General features: G+C 69.9%; 1 protein-coding gene across 2 annotated transcripts in view; it reads right to left on the minus strand.

Annotated features, from left to right (window-relative positions):
- The window catches only part of SEMA3F (semaphorin 3F), a 58,138-nt gene that overhangs the window by 24,235 nt on the left and 7,685 nt on the right, over positions 1–26,218 (minus strand). For both annotated transcript variants that reach the window (XM_075939551.1, XM_075939550.1), the window contains exons 3-5: positions 3,528–3,688; positions 2,527–2,589; positions 904–1,023 (exon numbers count right to left, since the gene is read on the minus strand). In XM_075939551.1, coding sequence (XP_075795666.1) covers positions 904–1,023; positions 2,527–2,589; positions 3,528–3,688 — 344 coding nt within the window. The remainder of the gene's footprint in view (positions 1–903; positions 1,024–2,526; positions 2,590–3,527; positions 3,689–26,218) is intronic.

Genomic DNA, 26,218 nt, shown 5'->3' on the forward strand with positions numbered 1-26,218 from the left:
AAGGCAGATCTCCAGCGAGAGCCGGGCCTGGCGTGGCTCGTGAACCCCCGTGCGTGGGGAGGGCAGCCACTCCCAAACGGAGCCTCCCTCTGCCCACGGTGGGCCTGGATGGGCCATGGCCCCTCATTTAGTATTCAGGACAACCCCTCCGGCTGGCCACGTGTGGCTGAGCAGCACCCCGGCATGGGAATGTCAGTCTCCAGCTGGACACACGTGGCCAAGCAACACGCTGGCGCAAGGATGACAGCCTCCGGCTGGACACGCGTGGCCGAGCAGCGACCTGGCACGGGGATGCCAGTTTCCGGCTGGACACGCGTGGCCGAGTAACACCCTGGTGCGAGGATGCCAGTTTCCAGCTGGACACGTGTGACTGAGCAGCGCCCTGGCACGGGGATGCCAGTCTCCGGCTGGACACACATGGCCGGGCAGCGCCCTGGTGCGGGGATGCCAGTCTCCGGCTGGACACACATGGCCGGGCAGCGCCCTGGGGCAGGAATGCCAGTCTCCGGCTGGACACGTGTGGCCGAGCAACGACCTGGCACGGGGATGCCAGTTTCCGGCTGGACACGTGTGACTGAGCAGCGCCCTGGCGCGAGGATGCCAGTTTCCAGCTGGACACGCGTGGCTGAGCAGCGCCCTGGTGCGGGGATGCCAGTCTCCGGCTGGACACGCGTGGCTGAGCAGCGCCCTGGCGCGGGGATGCCAGTCTCCGGCTGGACACGCATGGCCGGGCAGCGCCCTGGCCCGGGGATGCCAGTTTCCGGCTGGACACGCGTGGCCGAGCAGCGCCCTGGAGCGGGGATGCCAGTCTCCGGCTGGACACGCGTGGCCGGGCAGCGCCCTGGCCCGGGGATGCCAGTCTCCGGCTGGACACGCGTGGCCGGGCAGCGCCCAGCGCCTCACCTGTGCTTTGCGCCCCCTGTTGACGAAGGTGCAGACAGGGTTGTAGGCGCCGGTGCCGCAGACGTACAGGTGGGTGCGATTCCAGGGCTGGATCAGGCGGATGAAGTTGCCACATTCACCCTACAAAGCAGGAGGCAAGTCAGAGTCACGGGGGGCACGGGGGCAGCACGGGCAGGACCCTCGGCGCCCCCCACGGCCCTAGACCGGCTCACATGGCGCGTGCGCCTGGGACGCAGGGGGCTGGTGCAGCCCCATACCAAGGTTGGGGATTCCCGGGGCCGAGGGATGGTGGGATCAGGGGGGCGGCGGTGCATGGCCTGGCGCTCATCCACCCGAGCACTCCGCCCTGAATGGGGCCCCGCTGGGAGAGGGGCACCTGGGGGCTCCACTCAGGGCCTGTGCTCCTGCCCACCACAGCGCCCCCTGCTGGGAGCCCCCCCAGTCAGTGCTCTTGCCCCCCACAGCACCCCTTGCTGGGAACTGGCACCCTTCTCTGCTCTGGGCGTAGGCCTGTGCCCTCTCTGCTATGGGGCGCAGGGCAGCGGGCACCCCTCCCCTCTCTGCTATGGGGCACAGGGCAGGGGGCACCCCTCTCCTCTTTGCTATGGGGCACAGGGCAGCGGGCACCCCTCCCCTCTCTGCTATGGGGCGCAGGGCAGGGGGCACCCCTCTCCTCTTTGCTATGGGGCACAGGGCAGCGGGCACCCCTCCCCTCTCTGCTATGGGGCGCAGGGTTAGGGGCACCCCTCCCCTCTCTGCTATGGGGCGCAGGGCAGGGGGCACCCCTCTCCTCTTTGCTTTGGGGTGCAGGGCAGCGGGCACCCCTCCCCTCTCTGCTATGGGGCGCAGGGCAGGGGGCACTCCTCTCCTCTTTGCTATGGGGCACAGGGCAGCAGGCACCCCTCCCCTCTCTGCTATGGGGCGCAGGGTTAGGGGGCACCCCTCCCCTCTCTGCTATGGGGCGCAGGGCAGCAGGCACCCCTCCTCTCCCCGCTCTGGCAGGGGGTGCAGTCTGTCCTCGGCAGGCCCAGCGCCTTACCGCCCCGAGAGGCAGCAGCACAGCAGTTACTGCCGGGCGTCCTGCCGGGCCCGGCTCGTTCGTTAACGACCTGGAGTCCGGGCCAGGCTTCCTGTTCTCAGCTCGTTTCCTCTGCGCGGGCGCCGGGCGGGGGAGGCGGCTGGCGTGCAGCGGGGGGGCAGGCCCTGCGGCAGGAGCAGCAGCAGCCCAGGGACCGGCGCAGGGGAGGCCTGGGGCTCAGACGCCTGCCCGGCGTGTGGGCCTGGCTCCGGCACGCGAGGGCCCGCCGCCGAGGGGCCCTGCACACGCGCTCGGGGGCAGGACGGGGCCCCGGGGCACGTGGGTCAGCGGGTTGGGTGAAGCCCGGCTGGTAGCCGCAGCCCAGCCCCTGGCCCCACACCTGCACGGGCAGCGGCTCCGCCGTGGGGCTGGCTCCCGACCCGGCCTCCCCCCAGCAGGGGGGTCCTCTCCCCACGGTCTGTCGGTTACCGTGGCGACGTGCCCCAGGGGAGCCGTGTGCCCGTATCCCGAGGCGGGAACCGGGCCCCCGGGTGGCGTGTCCCCGTCGCCGTGGCAGCCCCGGCCCGGGCCCCAGCCCCACTCACGTTGTTGTTCTTCCCCGACAGGACGCACTCGTCGATCCGCTGCTGGGACGCCGGCCAGTGAATCTGCCAAACAACAGAGGCCGCCGGTCAGCCGGGGCTTTCCCCCGGGCTACGTTCAGAGCCGGCTGAATGGCACCGGGCCACGGCAGCCCAGGCCACGGCCCCCCGGCCGCCGGCTCCAGGCAGGACGGCCGACCCCCGGCACGGAACCGCCCGCGGGGCTCCCTGCCAGGCGGGGGACAGATACCTGCCCGTGCGACTGGGCGGGACCCCGGCAGCGCCGCTGGCACACGGCAGAGGACAACATGGCCGTGGTTCGTGGTGCGCTGGGGCTGCCGCAGCCGGGCGGAGCAGGAGGGCAGCCGGCAAAGGGGCGTGGGGCAGGAGGGCACGGAGGCAGCTCTGGGGGCTGGGTGAGGCTGCCCTGGGCTGGCAGGCAGGGAGGCCGATGGCTCCGCTCCTGGCCCATGGAGACAGCGGCTCCAGCGCAGGGCAGGAGCCGTGCTGCGGCTGCTCCCTGTTGGCCAGGCCCTGGAGCCACAGGCCGGCGCCGGGATGAGCCCAGGCCGGGGGGCCCAGGACTAGCCAGCCCAGGCGCTGGAGCCGGGCTGCCAGCACCGATGGGGATCTCCGAGAGCTCCCTGCAGCCAGCCCTCGGGCGAGTCCACAGCCCATTCCCCTCCGCCTCTCAGCTGAGCCAGCACTTGGGGGGATGAAGGCGCAGAGCCAGGACGGTCCCCACCGGCTGGGCTCTGCCGTGGCCCCAGCGCCTGCGCTTCCAGATTCATCCTCCCCCCCGGCTCCTGCGACCAGTCCTCCGGGATCAGCACAGGCCCTGGCCGGCTCTCGGCGTCCCAGCCCGCAGGCCAGGGGGAAGCTGGGCTCCTGGACTGGGCGCTGCCCACAAGGGGCTCACGTCCGGGGCTGGGGCTGCCCCGCAAGGGCTCCCCGATCGGCGGCCTTCGTCCTCCAGCCCCCTCCCCCGGGGGCAGCGCTCTTACGATGAGGGGCTCCCGGTTGATGTCGTGCAGGTCCAGCGAGAGGACGTAGTCCTTGCTGCCCACGTACATGCGGTCGTGGTCCTCGTCCTTCAGCAGGATGCGGTAGTCCGTGGAGTTCAGCAGGAAGTTGAAGAAGTGGGCGGTGCCCGTGGCCTTCAGCTCTGTGGGCAGAGACGGAGGTCAGCTCCCCGGCCGGGCTCGGGCGCAGTGGGGCCCGCCGAGCACTGCCCCACGCCCCACGCCTGCAATCGTCACCCCAGATAGGCCACGGTGCACCCCACAGCCTTAGCAGCCCACCGCTCAGCACCCCACACCGCTGGGCGCGTATGTGCCAGGCTCTGAGCACGCGACCCGCAAAGTGGGCAGGGCCAGGTGGCACAGTGGGGCAGGGCTGAGGGGCACAGTGGGGCAGGGCTGAGGGGCACAGCGGGGCAGGGCTGAGGGGCATAGAAGGGCGGCACAGTGGGGCAGGGCCGGGTGGCACAGGAGAGGGCGGTATAGCGAGAGCTCATTGAAGAAGCCTAGCTCAAGACAAGGCCTGCAGGTGGTGCCCCGAGGGGAAGCCGGGGTGGGGTGGAGGGGGTGCTGGTGTCCTTGGTTTGCCCCTGAGCACCTCCCCTCCCCGCCCATTGTGCAGCGCTGCCAAGGACACAGCTATTTTTGCCACGCCAGGAGCCCAGCTGCTCGTGCTGGGGGGAGGGGCTTGCCCACCCTCTGCCTCGCTGAGCGCCAGGTCAGCCAGCTCCTGGCCCCGGATTGCAGAGGGCAGATCTAGCCGTGCCACTGCCCCAGTGGCGCCCGGGGGCCGCCCAAGCTGGCACTGGCTGGGACGGGGTTCCTGGAAAGAGCCCTGACCCGCGGCCGGGTGGGCTTGGAGCAGCCTTGTCTGGCGGGGGGCACCCCACAGGCTATGCGGCATGAACTGCTCCAAGGCCCGAGCTGGCCACGCCCCGCCCTCTGCCGTCCGTCCATCCATCTCTCCGTCCATGCCTCTGCCGTGCCTCCGTCGGTCTGTCCGTCCCTCTGCCATCCCGTCAGTCTGTCCGTCCATGCCTCTGCCGTGCCTCCGTCGGTCTGTCCGTCCCTCTGCCATCCCGTCAGTCTGTCCGTCCATGCCTCTGCCGTGCCTCCGTCGGTCTGTCCGTCCCTCTGCCATCCCGTCAGTCTGTCCGTCCATGCCTCTGCCGTGCCTCCGTCGGTCTGTCCGTCCCTCTGCCATCCCGTCAGTCTGTCCGTCCATGCCTCTGCCGTGCCTCCGTCGGTCTGTCCGTCCCTCTGCCATCCCGTCAGTCTGTCCGTCCATCCCTCCGCCATCCCTCCACCCATCTGTCCATCCCTCCATCCGTCTCTCTATCCGACTGTCCATCCCTCCATCCGTCTGCCCATACTTCCATCCTTCTGTGCATCTCTTCGTCCATCCCTCCGTCCTCTGCCATCCCTCCATCCATCTCTCCGTCCATTCCTCCACCCATCTGTCCATTCCTCTGTCCTTCTGCCATCCCTCCGTCCATCCCACCCATCCATCCTGCCATCCTCAGGAGCTGCAGCTCCCGCTGTGGGGACTAGCGCCAGGAACTCGGTGGCCCGGTGGGGAGGTCCAGACTGCCCCGGGGGATCAGATGTGAGCACTCGGCCACACTGAGAGCCAATCCAGGAGCCCTGGCAGGAGCTGCGGGGGCGGGGCAAGGGATCTGCCCTTCCTCAGGGGTGTCTGCAGCTCACCAGTCAGCCACGGTCTCTCCCCCACCTCCGCAGACAGCCCCAGGGACCCGGCCCTGGCTGCCCTGGAAGCACGGGCTGTAGGGACTGAGGAAGGGGCGTGTCAGGGAAGCCCGAAGGACGAGCTGCATGCAAGCGGCTGCACAGCCAAGGAGCCAGCCTGGGCATGGGGGGCAGCGCTGACGCCGTGGCAGGAGGGTCTCTGGGCTCGCAAGGCCCGGCTCGCGCTGGGGGAGCCGCGGGCGCCGTACGCTCCAGGGAGGAAATTCTCCCCCTGCAGAAGCTATTTTTAGCCCGAGAGTGGGAGAAATGACTGAGGAGTATAATGAGGGTCATGAATATTCACGTGCTAAATGAAGCAGACAGATGGAAGTCAGGAGTGCTACAGATGCTTTGGGCAAGAGCCAGGTTTTTGTAAGCACAGTGTCATCGGTACTACAGTCTGGCTACGTTATCCGTCCGTCTGTCCATCTGGCCACAGGTCCATTCGTCTTCCCATCTGTCCCTCAGACGGCCCTATCCTCTTTCACCCATCCGCCCGTCTATCCACAGTTCGTCCGTCCGTCCACCCACCCGTCTATCCACCCACCTAGCCATCTGTCCACAGGTCCATTCATCTTCCCATCTCTCCCTCAGACTGCCCTATCCTCTTTCACCCATCCATCCATCCATCCATCCATCCATCACTCATCCATCCGTCCGTCCATCCATCCATCCGACCACTCATCCATCCGTCCGTCCATCCACCCACTCGTCCATGCACCCATCCATCCATCCACCCGTCTGTCCGTCCAGCCACTCGTCCACAGGTCCATTCATCTTCCCATCCATCCCTCAGACCGCCCTATCTTCTTTCACTCATCCCTCCACTCTGCCGTCCACCCATCCATCTGTCCACAGGACCATTCATCCTCCCATCCATCATTCAGGGTTCCCTATCTTCTCTCCGTTCCAGCCTGTCCCCTCGCCGCCCGGGTCAGGGCACACACAGGAGGGAGCAGCTGGGAACAGCAGTCCCAGGCCAGATTACATCCATGGCCCCAAAGCAAGGTCACCATGTGCGGGGTGCACGTAGGGGGGTGCTGAGAAGACACCACCTGTGGTTGGCCTTGGGTGGGGAGTCCCCTCGCCAGGGCATGTCCCAGGATGCCCATGGGGCACTGGGCAGCGCGGGGAGCCTGCACTGGCTCACCTGTCCAAGGCGTAGACTTCCACTCACCAGGCACAAGCACACCCCGTACTCCACAGCATTCAGGAGGGCACCAGAGGGGTGAGCTCCCTCTCCCCAGTCCCCGCCTCGCCCAGCAGGGGGCGCTGTGGGGACAGGCAGGGCACTGGCTGGGAGGGCTCCTGCCTATTCCAGCCCCAGCCTCGCCCAGCAGGGGGCGCTGTGGGGACAGGCAGGGTGCTGGATGGGGGGGCTCCTGCCTACTCCAGCCCCAGCCTCGCCCAGCAGGGGGCGCTGTGGGGACAGGCAGGGTGCTGGATGGGGGGGGCTCCTGCCTATTCCAGCCCCAGCCTCGCCCAGCAGGGGGCGCTGTGGGGACAGGCAGGGTGCTGGCTGGGGGGGCTCCTGCCTACTCCAGCCCCAGCCTCGCCCAGCAGGGGGCGCTGTGGGGACAGGCAGGGTGCTGGATGGGGGGGGCTCCTGCCTATTCCAGCCCCAGCCTCGCCCAGCAGGGGGCGCTGTGGGGACAGGCAGGGTGCTAGATGGGGGGGCTCCTGCCTACTCCAGCCCCAGCCTCGCCCAGCAGGGGGCGCTGTGGGGACAGGCAGGGCGCTGGCTGGGGGGGCTCCTGCCTACTCCAGCCCCAGCCTCGCTCAGCAGGGGGCGCTGTGGGGACAGGCAGGGAACTTGCTGTGGGGGGGGCTCCTGCCTATTCCAGCCCCAGCCTCGCCCAGCAGGGGGCACTGTGGGGAGGAGCAAAGGGCGCTGGCTGGGGGGGCTCCTGCCTATTCCAGCCCCAGCCTCACCCAGCAGGGGGCGCTGTGGGGAGGAGCAGGGCGCTGGCTGGGGGGGCTCCTGCCTACTCCAGCCTCGGCCAGCGGGGGGAGGGGGAGGCTACCGGCTACACCAGCCCCAGCCTGTCCCAGACGGCAGGGCATTCCTGGGTCTCTCAGCTACCCTCCGCGGGGCAGGGGGAGCATTAGAGGCCCTGCGGCGCACACCTGAAGGACAGTGCGGCTACACCCCCCCCCCAGCCCTCACCTTTCCTGGCACCCCACTTTGCCCCCTTCAGTCTCCTGGGGGCTGCCCCCAAGCTGGACCCACAGTCCACTGGCGCTGTTCCACAGAGGGCAACGGGCCCCGGGCCAGTCCTGGGGCCATTCAGCCCAGGCCGGGCCAGAGCCATGGATGTTAGACACAGATGGGAGGGGGACAGACGAGGTTGTGGGGGTTGGGTTGGGGGCCAGTCAGTGAGCAAGGACCCCAGGGAATAGCAGGCCTATGGGGGAGGGGACTAGCCCCCTGCCCCAGCAGGGAAGAGCTGGGGGACGGGGACAGGAGGAGTTGGGAAGGGTGGGGGATTTGGGGGGAGGGGCAGGGGAGAGATGAAGGCAGGACCCAAGGAGAGTGACACGCCTGCATGAGGGGGGCCTCGCCACGCCAGGCTCCCTCCCAGTCCTGCTCAAGCGTCCAGATCCAGCTGCTGCTTTGGGGTCCCCGTGCTCTGACCCAGCTGTGCCGGCGCGTCAGGGAGCCCCCCACCCTGCACCCCCGTCCGCAGCCGGATGTGACTCTCCGCCGGCCAGTAGCATAAACATGGGTTTATTGCGTCTCCAGGACACAGCCCAGCGTAGCACCGATGCAGGCACAGGAGGGTGGGCCGACAGCCCTGTGCCCTGGGGGGAGGGGTCCCAGGCCCCTGAACCCCCTACACTGGTTTTAGTCTGGTCCTCCATGCTCCCCCACACTGCCACTGCCCAGCTCCCAGCCCTGCCCCCAGCCAGGGGCCATCCCCCCCCCCCTCCCCCGTGTCTCCCCCTGGGAAGAGCCTTGTTGCCTGCCCAGGCTGGGACGGGGTGTCTGGGCCAATCCACATGGGTGAGTCAGGGGGAATCACAGCGCAGCCAGGTGGGGACACCGGGGTACAGAGCAGACAGCCCCCCCCCCCCCCCGCATCACACCAGCTCCCTGAAGGGCCCCCTATGCGCTCCCCCCAGCACCCTCAGGTGCTCTCTGGTGGCTGCAGGTAGATGCCTGCTCAGCTGCCATGGAGAGGACAGGCCCAGGGCAAGAATACGGGGGGGAGGGGAGGGGTATGGCAGGGGCTGGCAGGCCATGTCTGGGTGGATATGGGGGGCCATGGCGGGGCTGGCAGGCCATGTCTGAGGGGATGCGGGGGGGCCGTGGCGGGGCTGCCGGGCCATGTCTGGGGAGATGCGGAGGGGCCGTGGTGGGGCTGGCGGGATGCGGGGGGGCGTGACGGGGCTGGCGGGCCATGTCTGGGGAGATGCGGGGGGGCCGTGGTGGGGCTGGCGGGATGCGGGGGGGCGTGGCGGGGCTGGCGGGCCATGTCTGGGGAGATGCGGGGGGGCTGTGGTGGGGCTGGCGGGATGCGGGGGGCCGTGGCAGGGCTGGTGGGCCATGTTTGGGGAGATGTGGGGGGCCGTGGCGGGGCTGGTGGGATGCAGGGGGCCATGGCAGGGCTGGCGGGCCATGTCTGGGGAGATGCGGGGGGCCGTGGTGGGGCTGGCGGGCCATGTCTGGGGGGATGCGGGGGGCCGTGGCGGGGCTGGCGGGCCATGTCTGGGGGAATGCGGGGGGCCATGGTGGGGCTGGCGGGCCATGTCTGGGGTATGCAGGACAGGGGGCTGGCAGGCCGTGGCCGAGGGGCAGATGCTGGGGGTGGGATGCCATGGCAGAGGGAGGGGGCTGCCTGCTGCAACAGCCTCAGCCTTTCCCTGCAGGGAGCAGATGCCTTTGCCCTGGCGCTGCACAAATAAACATCTGGCGGGTGGCTCCCACATCTGGTCCCCAGCTGGGCCGAGCGATCGCCCAAGTCGGAGACACAGGGAGGGGGCTGACGGGCCTGGCCAGCTCTGTTTATGTTGCATGGCGCTTGCTGCTCGAACATCCTCCCCAGCAGCCGCTGCCCCCCAGGCGAATGGGGGCCCGGCTGCCCCCCGCACGGCTAATCCCAAGGCCTGCCCTGGTCCTGCCAGCACCCTATGCCCAGCCCCACGGCACCTGTGACGCCAGCCCTGGCACGGCACCAGCACGGGGCGCACTGCCAGTCTCCACATGGTGCCCAGCCCCCCGGCCACTCAGAGCAGGTAAGGGGCATGGAGCAGACCTGCAAGGGGGACATGGGGACTGGTGAGTTAGGGCAGCAGGGCGGAGCAGAGGCCTGAGCCGGGACCCCGGGATGGTCCAACACGCCCAGGCATGTGTGTCCCCAGCCTGTGCGCACGAGTGTGCATGGCCCCAGCCTTTGTGTGTGCGAGTGTGCACGTTCCCAGCCTGTGCGCACAAGGACAGTGCGCGGTAGCCGGTGTGTGGTGCCCAGCTAGGGGTGCGTGCACGCCCATGCACAATCAGACCCAGGCGCAGGTGGGCAGTTGCACGGGTGGGGAGGGATCTCTGGCTCACGCCCAGCCACGGGAAGGGCAGCAAAGCACCAGTGCTCCCCACTGACAGGCAAGGAGGGATCAGGCAGCCACATGGTCCCGGAGCCTGCGCCCTCTGCCTGCCCTCGGGCAGTGCCCCCCCCAGCAGGCCAACCGCAGGCAGGGCCAGGGGAGCCCGGAACCGTCCCTGGGAGCTGTGTGTGTCCTACAGCCGCACAAAGAAACCCTGCGGCCCGGCCCTGTCCCTTCCCAACCATGCGGCACCTTCAGCTCCGGGGAGCTCCGCTTTGTGGGTTTTAATGGAAGATCCCCGCCCCCCACTGAGGCCTGCGAGTGAGCCGAGGGGGCCAGGTCCTGCCGCACTGCTCCGCCTGAGCCGGGGAGGGGAGGGGAGGGACGCCCCGGGCCCAGGCGCGGGGGCCAAGTCTGTGCTTCCGAGGGAGCCAGCAGCAAGCTGGCCTTCCCAGCAGCCCCCCCGCACGGCGGCGGGGACACAGTGAGAGCAATCCGAGGGGGGGGGGGAGCTGGCCCAGCCAGCCTGGGTCTGGAACACGCCCAGGCCCCAGCGACCAGCCCCAGCCTGCGGTGAACACGAGTCCGCACAGGCCAGTGGCTGGGCACCTGCACTGGCACCAGGGCCAGCTCACACTGCCCGTGCCGGGCGCTGCCCAGCCAGACGGCATCCGGGGAGTCTGCAATGGAACTCCACCAACGGGCAGGGGCCACGGACCTGGCCACGCCCGCCGTGGCATCGTGGGAAGCCGTGCCAAGCCCTGGGCCACGCAGCCCCCGCCATGCCCTCGGGGAGCAAGGCAGGGGCACATGGTCCACGCAGCCGGTCCCCACAGCTCAGGGAGCAGGCGTGCTGCATGCCGGAGACCGGGCGGGGGCGGCTCGCGGGGGAGACGCTAACGAGCCGCCGGGGGAGTGCGCAAGGCTAGAGGCCGGATGGACACAGACCCACGAGCTGCGGAGAAGCAGCCAGGACAGGCTGGCGAAGTGCTCAGCCCCACGAATCGCCCAATCCGCTGCCCTACCGGCCCCTGCAGCCTGGCCCCAAGCGCCCCGCGTGGCGGAATGTCTCCCCGCGCCTCACGGCTTGCTCGCATGCGAGGAGCGCGACCTGGCGCCCGCCGGGCAATGGTGCCAGACAGCCGCCGCCCGTGCTCCCGGGCCAGTCGGCAGCCGCTCAGCATGAGCCCCGAGCAGCCGGCCTGCGTGGCCCAGCGCCGGGGTGCAGGCAGGGCAGGGGCCCCGCTCAGGCCGGAGCCAGGCCAGGGGACCGGGACCGGGACCTGGGACTGAGGCCTCCATCACACGCAGCCCCCTGCACGTCCCCCTGGGGGGCTGGGACTCTCCTTCGCCCTAAGGCAGGCCTGGCCCAGGAGGGGCTCGCACCTTGGGGTTCACGTGGGAAGCAGGGGTGCCAGCAGGCCACCTCACCGCCTGCCCTGTGCCCCCTGCCCCTGCTGGACTGCAGAGGGGCTGAGGGGGCTGGCGGGGAGCAGGGAACAGACCGGCCAACATTGCTGCCCCAGCTCTCGGCTCTCCAGTGCAGCCAGGGCCCTGGGGGGCCTGCGCCGGGGGAGGTCCCGGCCAGGGGGTGGGGGGCGCGAGGGCTGCCTCTCAGGGCCCAACGGGATGGGACGGCTGGGCACAAAGGGCTCGCGGGGCCCGTTCCCCCCGCCCCGGTCGAATGCCGGCGCCCAGACAAAGCAGCCCCGCCCGGCGCCACGGCTCAGCGCTCCCGGGGCCGGACACGCCCCTCAGTTAAGGCGCCCACAAAGGGGCCGTGGCCCTGACGGACACTTGTCACTCCCCCGCCTGCCGCCCCCTGACAGCTCCACCCTGAGCTCTGTAAAGGTGATGGACAGGCAGCTGCACCCCCGCCCTGACCTCTGACCCCCCAATCTCCGGCCCCGCTGACAAGCGGAACCACAGCGGCAGGGCCCCGGCTGCGCCCATCCCGCCTGGCGGCTCGGCCCGCAGGGAGGGGCTTGCACCCCCCCTTGCAGATTTTAACCCCCCCCCCCCCCCGTCCGGCTGACTGCTACCAGAGTGCAGAGCAGACCCTGGCCGTGGGGAGTCTGAAAAGCAGGAAGGGGCTAACCCGGAGCCGGGCCACGACCCTGGGGCCAGCGTGGGGTGGGGGTGGGGGGGCTAACCCGGCGCCAGGCTGGGCCAATGCTGCACAGGGGGCTCTGCGTTCGGCGCCAGGCCGTTCTACCTGCAGCGGCCGAGTCACCCACGTCGCGAGGGAGGCGAACGCGCGGGGCAGCGGCAGAGACACGCCAGGCGGAAGCCAAGGGGGGGAAGCCCCGCGGGGGGAAGGGGCATGTCGGGGGGCAGGGCCCGCGGGTTAAACGGCATCATTGCAGCCCTGTCCGTTCCACCCGCCGGGGGCCGGGCAGGATGGGGGGCGGGGCATAGGGAGACGGGGCAGGACGGGGGAGCAGGGCAGGGGGGCAGGGCAGGGGGACACAGGGAGCAGGATGGGGGGCAGGGCAGGGGGCAGGACGGGGGAAGCAGGGCAGGGGGACACAGGGAGCAGGATGGGGGCGGGGCAGGGGGACACGGGACAGGACAGGGAGCAGAGCAGGGGGCAGGGTGGGGGAGCAGGGCAGGGGGACACGGGACAGGACGGGGGGCGGGGCAGGGGGACACGGGACAGGACGGGGAGCAGGGCAGGGGACAGGACGGGGGCGGGGCAGGGGGACACAGAACAGGACGGGGAGCAGGGTAGGGGGCAGGGTGGGGGAGCAGGGCAGGGGGACACAGGGGGCAGGACGGGGGAGCAGGGCAGGGGCAGGGGAGCAGGGCAGGGGGACACAGGGGGCAGGACGGGGGAGCAGGGCAGGGGCAGGGGAGCAGGGCAGGGGGACACAGGGGACAGGACGGGGGCGGGGCAGGGGACAGGACGGGGGGCGGGGCAGGGGGACACGGGACAGGACGGGGAGCAAGGTAGGGGGCAGGGTGGGGGAGCAGGGCAGGGGAGCAGGGCAGGGGGACACAGGGGACAGGACGGGGGGCGGGGCAGGGGACAGGACGGGGAGCAAGGTAGGGGGCAGGGTGGGGGAGCAGGGCAGGGGCAGGGGAGCAGGGCAGGGGGACACAGGGGACAGGACGGGGGGCGGGGCAGGGGACAGGACGGGGAGCAAGGTAGGGGGCAGGGTGGGGGAGCAGGGCAGGGGCAGGGGAGCAGGGCAGGGGGACACAGGGGACAGGACGGGGGGCGGGGCAGGGGACAGGACGGGGGGCGGGGCAGGGGGACACGGAACAGGACGGGGAGCAGGGTGGGGGAGCAGGGCAGGGGCAGGGGAGCAGGGCAGGGGCAGGGGCAGGGGAGCAGGGCAGGGGGACACAGGGGACAGGACGGGGAGCAGGGTGGGGGAGCAGGGCAGGGGGACACAGGGGACAGGACGGGGGGACACAGGGGACAGGACGGGGCGCGGGCTGCTGCACCCCCGGCCGCCACGCTCCCGAGCTGAGCGGCATTTCCCCAGCCTGGGGAAGCAGGCGCCCCGGGGTCTCCCAGCACCCAGGCGGCCAAATGAGACCCGGGGGAGGGGCCAGAGACACCAGCTAATTAGCGAGGAGCTTTCCTGACAAAGCGTCTCCCCTCCCCTCCCCCGGCCCAGCGCCCAGGGGGACCCAGTCCCGGGTTGGCCTGCAGCCTAATCCCCTTTTAATTGGCTGCCCCCCAGGGAAATCCCGGCGCTCCCCAAAGCCCTCTGGCCGGCCCGGCCGATTAGCCAGCGGCCCGGAGCCGGGGCCAGGCCACTCGCTGGGCAGACCCTGCGCCCTCCAGCCCCCAGGTCTTGGCCAGAACTCGAGGGGCCTCTCGGGGTTGGGCCTAACGTTAGAGCCCCTCCCGCAGCGGCTGGGGTGGGGGGTGCTCACACGGGGGAGAGGGGGGGAGCTCAAGGGGGTTCTAGCCCTTATGCTGCAGCACGGAAACCGGAGCCCCAAGTTCTCTGGACCCAGCACGACCCAGAGCCCAGCGTTGCTGGAGGGGTTCAAACGTCGGGGCTTGAACTCGCGGCTGCGCTGGGAAGGGCGTTTCAGCCCAGCTGCCCTGCAGCCCTAGAGCTCCGGGCACCAGCACCAGCACCACCTTCCTCTGCCCCGCACCCACCTGCCCCTGAGGGCATCAGCCACCGGCCCAGCTCCCCTTCATGCTGCCGCCAGCCCCCCCCCCCGCCTCTGCCCTTCTCCCCAGGACCTGCCTCGCTCTCCCTCCGCTCCTCCAAGCAGCAGCTGCCGGCAGAGCTGCACTTCCAGCCCGCGCTCTGCCTCCGGCCGCAGACAGCCCAGAGCCTGCCAGGCAGCTCTCCTCAGCGCAGCCCGTGTCCCCTGGCCGGGCAAAGGCCCCGAGCTCCGGCCCGCGCGCCCCTCCCCATGCTCAGCTGGCTCCTTGCTGGGGCAGCGGGACCCTGGCCGCTGGGGAGCGCGCTGGGGAGGGTGCCGGGGCGGCTGGTCAGTTACCACCGAGACCCAGGAAATGCTGGGCAGCCACTGACGCAGCCCCCCCCCCCGCTCCGAGTCCTCGCGCCCCACTCGCACTAGAATCATAGAATCATAGAATAATAGGACTGGAAGGGACCTCAAGAGGTCATCGAGTCCAGCCCCCCGCCCTCAAGGCAGGATCAAGCTCCGTCTACACCATCGAGTCCAGCCCCCCGCCCTCAAGGCAGGATCAAGCTCCGTCTACACTAGCAGCCCCCCTTCTCCATACCTCCAAGGCCTCTGCCCACAGCGACTCGCCCTGGCTGCCGTCAGCAGAGGGTCTGGGTGTCACTCCACGCCAGGGCCCCGGGGAGGCGGAGGGAGGGGCCAGCCGCGCAGGAAAGCCATCGGCACGCGGCCTGGGGCGGCTCCGGCGACTTGGCTGCACCGGGAGCCAGGGGTCACGGGGGCGGCACATCCCAGCGCCGAGCTGGTCCCCAGCCGACCTGCCCAGGAACACCTGGGATTGGAACGTCACCCCGGCAGGCGCTGCTGGCTAGTCGTTGCCCCGCCAGCCAGGACTGGCCTAATCCCTGGCGGGCGAGCAGCAAGCAGGCGGGCAGCTCTACCGGTTCCTCCTCCTCCAAGAGCCTCTTCCCCTGCAGGGAGTGGGCACCAAGGGTTAAATCCGCCGGGGGGGCGCCGCGTCCCCAGGTGCGCCGTTAACCCATCCGCGGCGCCAGCAAAACCAATTCCATGCGCTCTCACCCAATTAGTTTCTAATTACAGCCTTGTAGTGCATGCGACGTAATTAACATGTAAATGACACGGCGTGTTTATATTCAATAACCGCTTCCCAGTGTGCCCGGCGGCACGGCTGGCGCTGCCTGGCAGGAGGGGGCTTCGCCTTCTTTCGGAACTGAAATGCCAACAGAGTGGCTGGGACCGTATTGCGCCAGCGAGCAGGCGCGGCCCCTGCCGGCGGCTCGGATGCGCGGCTCATTCATGCCCTGCAGGCGTGTCCCGGTGGGACGGTCACGCCCGCCCTCGTGCACGCACACACACGTGCGCACACACGCCGAGCGAGCGAGGTGCAGGCTCAGCCCCCAAAAGCAGAGGAAGCGGGGGGGGGGGGGCAGAGCCATGCGTGGAGGTGCGAGGAGACGGGTGGGGAGAGACAAAGGAAGGAAGAAAGGAGGGAGGCGGCAGACGAGAGCAGAGCGGCGCGAGGGTGGGAAGGGAGCCAGACAGGGAGGAGGAGAAGCAGGAAGGCAGAGGCCTGCGCAGACAGACTGGGAAAGGGCCGATCGGGGGGGGGGGGGGGGAGGGGGCGCACAGGGCCTGAGCCGGGGGCGCAGGGTGGGACACGCTCAGCCAGCATCACTCACCCAGAGTGGGGCCCTGAGGTGACAGACTCGGGTCTGGGGGCTGCGTGCGGGGTAGGGGCTCAGGAGCCCGGACAGGGGCCCGTGGCCGGGCGATTGAGGCTGGGGCCTGCCCCCATCCTTGGCACAAGCACCCTCAGGCTGGCCCGCTGGGCGGCACCTGCCCGGGGATCACACGGCCCGGTTCCTGCAGCGCCACTTGGACCCAGCCCTGCTCCGGGCTCCCGAGGGGAGCGGGACACACGTGCCCTGCGATTTCCTGCGGGGCCCTGGAGAGCCCGGCCCAAAGGCCCCAGGAGCAAGGAGGGCTCGGGGGGAGCCAGCTGCCCTGGGGAGGCACCAGCAGGGACACCCAGCACTCAGAGCCCCAACGGGGGGGGGGGGGTGAAAGCCCCTCCCGGTCTGCGCTCCCACACGCTGCTGCACACCAGCCGGGAGCTCAGCTGAGCGGGCGCTTGCTAATGAGCCCGGCGGGAGGAGGGCGGGTCGGGAAGCAGGACCGGGACAGCTGCAGAGCCCAGTCCCCACTGCCTGCGTTTGCACCCTTGTCCTAGGCAGCCGGCCACACCCCCGCCCGGCCCAGCTTCTCAGAAGAGCTTGCGGCGCCCCACGGGGTGGGTGCTGTGCGCCAGACCCAGCCGGGCGAGGGCAGGGCGCAGAGCCAGGCAAGGGCAGGGTGCCGCACGCCAGACCCAGCCGGGCGAGGGCAGGGCGCAGAGCCGCGTGCCAGACCCAGCCGGGCGAGGGCAGGGCGCAGAGCCGCGTGCCAGACCTAGCCGGGCGAGGGCAGGGCGCAGAGCTGGGCGAGGGCAGGGCGCCGAGCCGTGCACCAGACCCAGCCGGGCGAGGGCAGGGTGCAGAGCCGTGTGCCAGACCTAGCCGGGTGAGGGCAGGGCGCAGAGCCGCGTGCCAGACCCAGCCGGGCGAGGGCAGGGCGCAGAGCTGGGCGAGGGCAGGGCGCCGAGCCGTGCACCAGACCCAGCCGTGCGAGGGCAGGGTGCAGAGCCGTGTGCCAGACCTAGCCGGGTGAGGGCAGGGCGCAGAGCCGCGCGCCAGACCCAGCCGTGCGAGGGCAGGGTGCAGAGCCGTGTGCCAGACCTAGCCGGGCGAGGGCAGGGCGCAGAGCCAGGCGAGGGTGCAGCGTGTGCGCCCCATTGGCCAGGAGCCACGGGGGCCAGGAGTGTCCCAGGCCTGGGCCCGGCCAGGCCTTGGCTCTGGAGCTCAGACAGGCGCAGCTCAGACTCTCAGCCCTGCAGTCCCTGGTTCGATTCCCCAAAGCGTCAGCCCAGGCCACCTCCATTGCCCCCACCCCCAGGAACGTGGCCCCAGCCTCTCAGCACCCTGGCTGGGACTTGAACCCGCAGCCCCAGGGAGGGCCCTGAATGGGGCCAGCCGTGGCCAGCCCCAGGATGCTGAGGGGCGAGGCGGGAGGCCAAGGCTGAGCCAGCACACAGGACCTGGGTGCAGTGGGGAGGCGGTGGGTGCTGGGGGTGCAGACCCCCCCCGACTGCCCCTTTGTGGGGGGGGGCAAGGCCCTGCAGGGAGTCCCGAGAGCGGGGAGGCAGAGCCTGGCCTGACCTCCCAGGGGCACAAAGGCAGGGAACCCGCGCGGGATGGCTGCGCTCCCTGCTGTGCTCAGGGTAGGGGGTCTCTGGGGAGCTCAGAGCCAGCCTGCCCCACATGGCCCCCTCTGGCCCGGCCAGCAGCCGCCTGGAATGATGGAGCCGGGATCCCCCTGCTCCCACCCGCCGCCTCCTGCAGCAGCAGCCTGTCTGGGCAAGGGGTGTGAGCACCCTAAGTCCCGGGGGGGGCAGGGGCCCTGGCAAGCTCCCCGTCACCCCGAGCACTGAGCCGGGAGCCCGGCTGTCCAGCCACGCCTGCGGGCACAGTGCAGAAAAGGGGCTGCCCTGAGCAGGGACACCCTCCGGGCCCTGGGGCGTGGGCAAGTTAACTCGACCCGCTGGACGGCAGGAGCTAAGCAGCCTTGTGGGGCTGGGCCTTGTGAAGAGCTGCCCCTCCAGGCACACACAACTTTACAAGAGGGCGATGAGATTTCTCGACTGTATGTCTGGGGAAACTGAGGCACCATGCCCAGCAGCTCAGGAGCAGAAGCCCAGCCTCCCACCCCCATGAAGGCCAAGGGCCAGACTGACGAGGGTAGCTGGGGGCCTAACGTCCCAGATACGCAGCCTGGAGGATTTCCAGGAAGTGCCTAACTCTCCCCAGCTCCACGAGGAGTTAGGCACTCTCGGCCCTTTGGAAAGTTTTGGAGCTCCACGAGGAGTTAGGCACTCTCGGCCCTTTGGAAAGTTTTGGGCACCGCTCACGTTGGGCACCTAAATCCCTTGGGCTGCCCGCTGCCAGGGCGCTGGAGAGGCAGAGGCGCTGCCGTGGGGCTGCCCCCTGCGCGCCACACTGGTTTGCTGGCGGCGGCTGCACGCTACCCGCCGCCCGGCTGACGTGCCTGAGCGTCGCTCCCCCTTGATGGGTTATTTATGATGCAATTAAGCTAATTACATGGAAGGCGCGCGGCTCCGTGGCCCTGAGCCAACCGTTTTTCCTATTTCCCCGGTTCCCAGGTGGGAGGGAGCCGAGGGCTGGGGAGATGAAACGCACGGGCGGCCGTTTGCTTTGAGCGCGAGTCGCTCCCGCCGGCTGGACCTGCCTCGGCCACCAGGAACGGGAGCGCAGGGCCCCGCGGCGCTCCCCCTGCCAGGCGCCCCGCCCCCCGGTCCTGGGCAGGGACATCCCGGGGCCACGCACGGAGGCCGAGAGGGACCCGCAGTCACCCTGGGGCGCACGGAGCTGCCAGGCGCAAGCTGCCCCCCCCCCCCCCAGCGCACGCCCGGCCCTGCGGAACAGCTGGGAGCGGCGGTTTGGATCGGGGCCCTGCTGAGAGCCGGGCCAGCCAGGAAAACGCTAATTCGCCCAAACCCAGCCTGGCGAGGGGAGGCCCCCGGCCAGACCCCTGCAGCTCGGCCGGGTCACGGAGCTCAGGAAATCCCTGCGGCCCAGGCAACGTTCCCGCCCTCCCCAGATTTCCCACACCCAGGGAAGGGGCCTGCTGCATTCTCGCAGCCTGGGCAGGAGAAAGCTGGGTCTGCCCTGCGAGGGGGCCAGGCTGCTCCGTAACCAACCTTGTGCTGACACCTCTGGGCCACCAGGGGGCCGGGCACTGCCGCCACTCGAGGGCCAACTTCTGTCCCCCCCCTCCCCCCGCCCCCATGTGAAACGTGGAGCAAAGGGCACGGCCCAGGGGGCGTCTCCCCCACGGACACAGTGTGGCCCACCGGTGGGGCTGGCAGGAGCCTCTCATGGCCGACCCCTCCTGCCATGGGGCAGAGCAGCCTGGGGGGCAAGGGGCAATGGAAGGGAGGGGGCAGCCCTTTGCGATGAGGGTGTGACTTCGAGGGCCTTTCCCAGGGCGGCAGGACAGCCTGGCTTTCCCTCTACAGAGCCAGGCGAGGGCACAGCTCCGTCCAGGACCCTGAACCTGCAGGCTGGGCACAGCCCCACCATCCCACTCTCGACAGCGCCCGGAGCCGCAGCGGCATGTGCCTAAACCTCAGACCCTCCCCCGCTCCCCTGCAGCAGGGCGTTCCTCAGGTTAACAGCCCCAGCACCTGTGTCAGCAGCCCCTAGGCACACACAGCCAACAGGGGCTGAGCCAGACTGGCTGGGAGCCAGCAGCCCGAGCCACATGCAGCGTTTCCGAGGCCACACTAACTCACTTGGGCGCAGGCTGCCCTTACATTTACTTATTTGAAGAGACTGTCTCTGCGTAAACACTCACAAGGCGCTGAACTGCTCACGGCTGCAGGAATGTGCATTTCTCACAGCTCCCCGGCCACGGGCCTCGGCGGCCAAAGCCCCTCGCCTTCGCGGGGCTGGGCTCCTGCCCAGAGGGGCGCATTCGGGGGTCGCTGAGTCTGACCTCAAGCATAACCCATGCCCTGCACCAGCCCCTAGCACGCCCTGCACCGGCCCCTAGCACGCCCTGCACCGAGGGCCCCACCGGCCTGGAGCAGCGGGAGGGACGTCCACGCCCGATTTAACGACTGCAGCCGACGGAGAAACAAGCCGCGCAGAGACGCCACCGTTTCATCCTCGTGGGCGAGCGGATTTGGCGTGTACCCTTGGGCGGGCTGGAGAGGACGCATTGCCCACCCGCCCACCAGGGCCCGGCCCCTCCCTTTAAACTGGTCTGTGCCCAGCGAGGGGGCAGAAACGGGCCCCCACGTGCTACCCGACCAGCAATGTCCCCTCATCTTTTTCCAACCACGTGCGGAATATTTTTCTAGGCACCGAGGCTCCTGCCAAGTGAACCACCAGGAGAAACTCCAAGGTAGCCGGGGGCGCTCTGCTAATCCTCCGGGCGGCACGGGAATCTGTCGCGAATGGCCGTCCACGCACAGCGCTTCCCGGGAACCCAGCTGCCCAGCCAGGGGGCACAGGACAAGCAAGCAACCCACTGCCTTAGCCCCAGATCTTGGAACCAGACCCGGGACGTTCCCACACACTGGGTAGTGCCTCAGCCGGGGAGACGTCGGCTTGAGGGCAGGGTCCCTGGAGAAAGGGGCTCAGGCCGCCGGGAAGTTCCAAACAAACCCGTTTGTCCAGAGAACTCCAGGGCAAGAGCCGCTCTTTTCCCTGCCAGCGTGCGGCCGCCCAGCGCTCCACAGCTGGCTCCGCGCACGGCCAAGCTGGTGGGTTTGGAAGACACCCTTTGGTTTTGCAAGTACATAATTGCAGAGTGTCGAACACGCCTTATCCAAACAAGCCGGGCCCGCGAGCGCGTGAGCAGAGCCGCACGAGGATTGCCGTGCGGCGCTTGTGCGCTGAGCGACAGCGAGTTCCACGCGGAAGCACAGCCGACAGGGCACGCCAGACTCGCCTCTCCACTACCGCTCCGGCCTCTGCTGGGCCAGGCAGCCAGCCTTGCAAAGGGGCTACAGGCTGGGGCTATTCACAAGGGACCCTTCCAGTGGCAGAGTTCTGCTGGCCCTTGGTATTCGAGTACCCTGCCTCTAATCTCCAGGGGCTGGCCCAGCTACAGATACGCCCCATGCAGAGCTAACCCAGCTCTACCAGCCTAGGGCGGTCAGCTATTGCGGAGGCTGCCACGGGGAAAGGAAAGGGTTACAGAGAGCGGGGGGCAGGCAGGGGGGAGACTCAAGAGCCCCCAGAAGCTGAGAGGCAGTGGCCACCCACATCCGTTGGGTTGTTTCCGAGTCCCTCCCGGCTCTCCTAAGCTGCATTTCCTAGCTAGGAGAGCAGGCTCCGGGGCAGAGGGGGGCTCGCTGGCTCTGCTCTCGCCTCCGGCATTTCGCAGACTGGGCACAGGGTTAGAGTCCACGCTGGCTCGCCCACGTCAGTCGCAGCAGGACAGCCTCCTGGAGGGAGCCCTGAACCTAGCGGGGCGCTCTCGTTAGGGGCGCTGGCTGCCACGGCCTGGGCCCTTTCTCCAGCGCTCCCATCCCCGCCCGCCGTGCTGGAAGGGACTGCACAGCAGCCGACAGGCGGGAGCCCTGGGGCTTTTCCACAGCACCCGTCGCTGTCGCTTCCAGAGCGCACGGCTTGGGGCGGCCGGCTCTGTCCCAGCCCGCAGGTGACGCGGCCCCGGGAAATCCCTCTGGAGCGGGGGGAGCCCAGGCCCGGGTGCAGCCCGGTGGCCGGCCATTCGACTGCTGCATTTCTGCGCACACGGACACTTACAAAGAGCCGCTCCTGGATTCCGCCCCCGGGGAACAGGCACAGGCTGGCCAGGCTCGCGGGAGGGCCCCGGCTGTGGCTAAGAGCAGCCTCGGCTCTGTACTCGGCGTGCGGGCTGCCCTTCCCCACGCTGCTCCCGGGGGTCCGGACACCGAAAGCCGGCAGGCCTGGACGCGCCCGTCGCTCGGCAGCCCTTGGCAGGTGGTCCCTCCCCGGCCGGGCTGGGTTTATCCGCGTGCACCGTCCAGTCCAGCTGCAGCAGCTCCGGCCCTGGCTTGAGTCTGCTGGACCCAAGCGCTTTGCCCCCGAACCCCGTCCCACGAATCCTTTGCAATGGGCAGCCGGGCGGGCGCAGGCCGGGGAGCTGACGGGACGCCCCCCGTGGAAACCCCGGGGCGAGACCCAAGGGCCCTGCTCCAGGCTAGAAGGCCGGGACGAGTCTGCAGAACCCAGAGGGGCCGGGAGCGAGGGGCTGGGGCGAGCAGGCGGCCGCTGGCTGAGCTGGCGCTGCGGCAGGAGCGGAGGAGACGGACACCGGCCCAGCACGCTCGGGGGGGGGGGGGGGGGTGTTCTGGGAGCTCGGGGCTCTGCTCCAGACAGGCCACGGGACTGAGGCCGGCTCCCTGTGCCCGCCAGCCTCAGCAGTGTGCGGGAGGAGACGCCCGCCAGGGACCCCGCGGTGCGCCGAGCGCCAGACTGAAACGGGAAGCATCTGGGCAGCCAGCACCAGGGTGCACCATCATAAGCTCCCAGCCACGCCCACGGCCTCTGTCCCTCGGCACGGCCCCCCCAACGCCCCACGGCTACTCGCGCAGCCTCCGCCCCCCGCCCTGCCCCACGGCCCCCCAGAGAGTCACTGTGGCCTTGGGCTCCCTGGAGCGGTGCGGCGCCGCCTTCGTACCCGCGGCTCCTGGTGCCACTCGCAGGCCTGGGGCCCCAAGTCTCCAGCTTAGCCAAGAGCAGCGGCACAGACACAAAACCGCCCTGGAATTCCCGGGGGACGCTCCTTCCTTTAGGGAACCCGGCCCAGCCCCTCGCTCCCCCACCCGCCTCGGCGGGCCACAGGGCTCCGGGCTCGTCCACACGTGGAACGCTGCAGCTGCGCCGCCGGGAGGGGTCACCACCGCTCTGCAGCACAGAGCCCACCTCCGTGGGGCCGCGGGCTCTGTGCCTCATCGCACCAGCCCCCCAAGCCGGCTGCGTCCTGCGACTGCGCCTCGCAGGGTCTCTCGCGCCGCGGCAGACGCCTGACGCTTCCCACCCGGCGCTGGCGACTGGACAGCGCCCAGCAGTGCCGAGCCAGGCAGCTCCCAGTCCCGCGCCATGCAGGCCAGGTCACGTTTCCCGACGGCCCGCAGCTCTAGAGGGGCTCGCACGATCGCCCCCAGCCTGCTGCCAAGGACGCTCCCTGGCCTCGAGCCAGTCCTGCCCGGCTCAGAGTTGCCTTGGGAAATTTCGGGGCAAAACGGAGCCGTGGTGCAAAGCAAAGCTCCCCTGGACTCCGGCGCGGGGCGGCTCAGCACGGGCCTGGCTGCCGCCCTCCTATGCGAGAGGAGAGCTCCGGCCGGGCCGCCCCAGACTCCCCCCGCTCAGGCAGAGCGCTCGGGACACGTGCCGGCCGGAGCCCTGCTCCCACCCTCAGCGTCTCAGCCAGCCCCTCGCCTTGACCCCCTGCTGGGCTCGGCAGGGCCGGCGTCTCCCTCCGCGCCCGGCTGCCCAGCTCTGCGGCGGGACCTCACCGGTCCCCTTGTGCACGTCCCAGGCTCCGGGGCCATGGGGTCCCGCCCCCGCCGTGGGAATCTCTCCTGTCAGTCCCCACCCGCCGGGGCCGGCTTCGATCCCATGGTCCCCAGCGGGAGCGGCCCCGTCCACACTGCGGCGGCCACGCCGGAGCCGCTGTGGATCGACGCGGGTAAAGGGCCAGATTCCGCCCTCGGGGCCTGGTTCTCCGACCTGAGCCCGGATCACGACCCTGTAATGCCACCTGAGCCGCGAGGCCGGTGCAGATTAACAGGCTGGGAAAGGGGACGAGGTGTCACCACCCGGTCACCCGAGTCGCCAAACAAGCTCAACCGAAACGCAAACAGCCAGGAACAAAGAACCCGGCCCCCTGCCTGGCGGGGGGCAGCAGCTCACAGCAATTGGGGAGGGACTGCGTGGGGGGGGGGGGACGACAGACACTCACAGCAATGGGGGGGGACTGCGCGGGGGGGACGACAGACACTCACAGCAATTGGGGGGGACTGCGCGGGGGGGACGACAGACACTCACAGCAATTGGGGGGGACTGCGCGGGGGGGACGACAGACACTCACAGCAATTGGGGGGGACTGCGCGGGGGGGACGACAGACACTCACAGCAATGGGGGGGGACTGCGCGGGGGGGACGACAGACACTCACAGCAATGGGGGGGGACTGCGCGGGGGGGACGACAGACACTCACAGCAATTGGGGGGGACTGCGCGGGGGGGGACAGACACTCACAGCAATTGGGGGGGACTGCGCGGGGGGGACGACAGACACTCACAGCAATTGGGGGGACTGCGCGGGGGGGACGACAGACACTCACAGCAATGGGGGGGACTGCACGGGGGGGACGACAGACACTCACAGCAATTGGGGGGGACTGCACGGGGGGGACGACAGACACTCACAGCAATGGGGGGGACTGTGCGGGGGGGGACGACAGACACTCACAGCAATGGGGGGGACTGCGCGGGGGGGACGACAGACACTCACAGCAATTGGGGGGGACTGCGCGGGGGGGACGACAGACACTCACAGCAATTGGGGGGACTGCGCGGGGGGGACGACAGACACTCACAGCAATGGGGGGGGACTGCACGGGGGGGACGACAGACACTCACAGCAATTGGGGGGGACTGCGCGGGGGGACGACAGACACTCACAGCAATTGGGGGGGACTGCGCGGGGGGGACGACAAACACTCACAGCAATTGGGGGGGGACTGCGCGGGGGGGATGACAGACACTCACAGCAATTGGGGGGGGTGCGCGGGGGGGACGACAGACACTCACAGCAATGGGGGGGACTGCGCGGGGGGGACGACAGACACTCACAGCAATGGGGGGGGACGACAGACACTCACAGCAATGGGGGGGACTGCGCGGGGGGGGACGACAGACACTCACAGCAATGGGGGGGACTGCGCGGGGGGGACGACAGACACTCACAGCAATGGGGGGGGACTGCGCGGGGGGGACGACAGACACTCACAGCAATTGGGGGGGGACTGCGCGGGGGGGACGACAGACACTCACAGCAATTGGGGGGGGACTGCGCGGGGGGGACGACAGACACTCACAGCAATTGGGGGGGACTGCGCGGGGGGGACGACAGACACTCACAGCAATTGGGGGGGGACTGCGCGGGGGGGACGACAGACTCACAGCAATTGGGGGGGGACTGCGCGGGGGGGGACGACAGACACTCACAGCAATTGGGGGGGGACTGCGCGGGGGGGGACGACAGACACTCACAGCAATGGGGGGGGACTGCGCGGGGGGGACGACAGACTCACAGCAATTGGGGGGGGACTGCGCGGGGGGGACGACAGACACTCACAGCAATTGGGGGGGACTGCGCGGGGGGGGACGACAGACACTCACAGCAATGGGGGGGGACTGCGCGGGGGGGACGACAGACACTCACAGCAATGGGGGGAGAACAGCTGCTCACAGCAGTTGGGGGGAGACTGCTGGGGGGGAGGCTCACAGCAATTGGGGGGGCTGCCCAGAAGGGTGAGAGCCGCTCACAGCGATCGGGGGGTTGCCGGGGGGACAGAGACAGACAGCCGCTCACAGCGATCGGGGGCATGCCGGGGGGACAGAGACAGACAGCCGCTCACAGCGATCGGGGGGCTAATAGCCAGCGGAACAGGAGCAGCCCGTGTGGCCCAAAGAGCCAAGGCGGCTCTGGGACGTGCAAACGGGCTCTCTGATTTGCCTCTACCAGGCCCACTGCTGGGCCCCGGTTCCAGGGGACAGCGCTCCGTTGGGAGGGGTCCAGCCTCGAGGAGGCCGAGGGTGCAAAACCCGCCTTGGAGGGAGGCTAGATCCCAGCTCTCAGGACCTGCCTGGGGCCAGGCACCGGCCAGAGGGCCCCTCTCCACCCGCGGAGCCACCGATCCCCCCACGCCTCTCCGGCTCTGGAGCCCGTGGCTCTGCCCAGCACACTGGCCAGGCAGAGTCAGGGGCCAGAGTCCGGACCCCTGCGGGGCTTCGCCAGCCCCACCGGTGTTCCGGGCACCTGCACCCAGGCTACATGCCCCGGCACCCTTCAGTCCCCACCTACAGCACCCCCATATTCTTGACCTGAGCCCCCCAACTTCCTGAACCTGATATGCCCCCCCCCCCAACACCCACTACCCCAGCCCTGTGCTTCCCCCCACTCCCGCCCCGCAGGACTGCGGCTCGACAAAGCCCCGGCTCGTGCCACACTGGAGGGCAGTTTTGGTGGCACGACCCAGCCCCGCCAACGGGCATCTCGCTGGGGGGGGGGGGACAGGCTGGGCTCGGCCCCTGCAGCCCTGACAGCTCGGGGGAGGCTCTTCCCTGGCTCCCATTTCAGCGCCTGCTGGGCCCCGCCAGGGCTCCTCTCCGCTCCCGCCCTTCCCGCGCCGCCTGCGGCCGCCGGCCCACTCCTGCCGCTGGAGCCGCGGGGAGATTTGGGCCAAGGGGAGGGGCGAGCCGGCCCAGCGAAGCCCTCCCCTCCCCCAGCCCCGGCCTGGCCCACAGCCTCCCGCCCCCGCACTCACACAGGGAAGGTAGCGACTCGGAAAAGCCGATTAACGCGGCTCAGCTCTGGCGCCCGCGTCCCAGCAGGCTGCTAAGGGAG

The sequence above is a fragment of the Pelodiscus sinensis genome, chromosome 11, assembly GCF_049634645.1.
Source record: "Pelodiscus sinensis isolate JC-2024 chromosome 11, ASM4963464v1, whole genome shotgun sequence".
In the NCBI taxonomy this organism is placed as follows: domain Eukaryota; kingdom Metazoa; phylum Chordata; order Testudines; family Trionychidae; genus Pelodiscus; species Pelodiscus sinensis.